General features: G+C 46.9%; 1 protein-coding gene across 1 annotated transcript; it reads right to left on the reverse strand.

Annotated features, from left to right (window-relative positions):
* Nucleotides 1-741, reverse strand: LOC140242241 (uncharacterized). The gene has a single exon (XM_072322020.1). The coding sequence runs from the start codon at nt 739-741 to the stop codon at nt 1-3; it is 741 nt and encodes a 246-aa protein (XP_072178121.1).
* Nucleotides 742-2,397: the final 1,656 nt, after the last annotated feature.

A 2,397-nucleotide genomic window follows, 5' to 3' on the forward strand; every position in this document is an offset into this window, starting at 1 on the left:
TCAGTAGGCTGTTGGGCAGTGACTGGTGGCAATTGCTGCTGTTTGGGGACACGGTTGCAGCATCCAAAGGCACTGAGGTAGGGAATGATGGCTTCGTCTCATCCTGCGCAAGACACCACCAGTTGGTGTGTCAACGAGGTATGACCAAGGCTCGGGGCATTGCTCGCAAACGGTAGCAGGCAACCAGTGCCCCGTCCTGTGATCCTGGACCCGAACTGGCTGTCCAGGTATCAGGGGCAGAAGGTCACGAGCTGTCCTGTTGTGGTGATCCTTTTGTGTCTGTTGCCTCTGCTGCATCCGGTGATAGACCTCGTCGCGACCAGGGTCTTTGTTGCAAATGCGTGTTGGGAGGTTGTCTTTCATTTTCCTACCATAGAGAAGCTCAGCAAGGCTGGGAATATGGCTATCAAGTGGAGTGGCTCGGATGCACAACATAGCCATAGTTGGGTCGATCCCGCTTGCTCTTGCTTTCTTGAGCGCATTTTTGACAGTTGGAATGGTACGCTCAATGTAGTCGTTCGATTGCAGGTAGTGGGGTGAGGATGTGATATGCACAAAGCCCCACTTTGTGGCAAAGTCCTTGTATGCTGATGAGTCAAAGTGCCTGCCATTGTCGCTTATGATCTTCTTGGGGATCCCTTGCTCAGCAAACAACTGTCGTGTTGCATTTATAACGGCGTTGCTTTTGCACTCCTGTGGCATCTTGCGAATGAAGGGAAACTTGGAGAAATAGTCTGCCATTACCTTTCCTAAAGATTGCTATGCTGTTCACTCATGGTGTAGGCTAGGTGACTTTGGTGATCACGCCTTGAGCTACCGTGTGGTCGAGTTCGCTTTTGAGTTTGTCGTGCATGTGAATTGGGCATCTCCGAGGTGCATGTACGACAGGCTGTGCAGCCATGTCCAACACAATGTGATACTCCCCTGAAAAATGTCCTATTTTGTCAAACTGGTCAGGGTACTGTGCGACTAGATCTGCTGTGGAATGTATAGTCGTGCTGTGTTGAATTCCATCAATGTGCGTATGCATAGTGACTAGCTTCAATGGCATGGAAGTCTGCAGGCCAATGGCTGGTCCTTCTGATTTGACAATGTAGAAGGTACTGTTGGACCATGGTGACCCTCTGAAGCTGCACGGGAGTTGCACTGCGCCATAGTGTTCAATCAGAGTGCCATTGTACGCAGTCAGTTTTGTGTCTCTATGGTGCACATGGCTGCGATCTGGGTATCTGTCAGGTGTAAGGTGATTTGGGAACATCTTGCTATACATGCGAAGGGGAAGCGTATTTCTTTCGGCACCGGTATCAACTTTTGAACGGATGCGCACTATTGTATGTTTGTCATGCTGAATTTAATGTACGTCATTGCGGAGTCTTTTTGATCATCGGTAGACAGGGTGCTGATATTCGACACCACGATTTCGTCGAACTGCATAACATTGAATGCTTCATCGAGTTGAGAGGTGGCTGTCTCCCTGTCAATAAAAATTGACTTTCTTCTGCTGCTGATAGCCACGTGATGTAGATCCTTACTGTGAAGAATTGCATTGATGGTAGCCATGTGATTTATACCCATGCTGTGATGAGTCACGTGTTTGTGTTTGCTGTGTACAGCATATGGAATACCAAGTGTGCATATAGAAGTACAATGTATGGAATGCCAAGTGTACATATGTCACATGACCTTCAGACCAAACTCTTGCAAGTGATGTAGGACCATATCTAGCCTCCCAGGGTTTCTTTGAAGGATTTGCTGAATACAAGTATGTCATCTACATCGTAGTTAGACAACTACGCTCTGCAGGCTTGCATCTGTAGAGTTTGTGTAGCCCGTGTTGATGGTAAACAAACCCATAGACTACCTGTTTGCATGCATGATTCAATAAAGTGAAATTCTCCAGCAAACTTGGTGTTTCATCCTTATTAGTATATTCTGCCATGGTTCTCCTCACTTTCATGTCGGCAACAGGGGGTGCTAGACCACAGTGGTGGTCTACTACATTGCATCACCCTTTTCCTTATTTTTTTGCTTTTATTTTTGCTTTGATACGTATGTCCTGCAGTTTTGCTTCGGCCATCCTGTCTGTGGTTTCTGAATTAGGACAACTTTGTTCTCTGAGGTCTATGGCTCCTATTCCACTGGAAACTGCAGCCTCTCGATGAATTGACAGCATTGTAAGGATGAGTGTTGTGAGATGATGTAAGAACCCTAGCCTTTATCTCGCTGGCTTCAAATGCACGTCCAATGTCTAACAATTTGGTCAGGGTGAGATCATCCCCTTCACTAAGAGCTTGCCGTCTTAGCTTCGGTTATTAGCAGTGAACAACGGCCTGTGTCATGATTTCCCTATTTGTGTCTGTGAACTTGCAATTCTTTGCGAATTGGCGAAGCCGTGTA

The sequence above is a fragment of the Diadema setosum genome, chromosome 1 (genome assembly GCF_964275005.1).
Source record: "Diadema setosum chromosome 1, eeDiaSeto1, whole genome shotgun sequence".
In the NCBI taxonomy this organism is placed as follows: domain Eukaryota; kingdom Metazoa; phylum Echinodermata; class Echinoidea; order Diadematoida; family Diadematidae; genus Diadema; species Diadema setosum.

Bases quoted from the DNA above. Each gene is read 5' to 3' on its own strand.
- LOC140242241 (XM_072322020.1), bottom strand. From the start codon at position 741: ATGGCAGACTATTTCTCCAAGTTTCCCTTCATTCGCAAGATGCCACAG.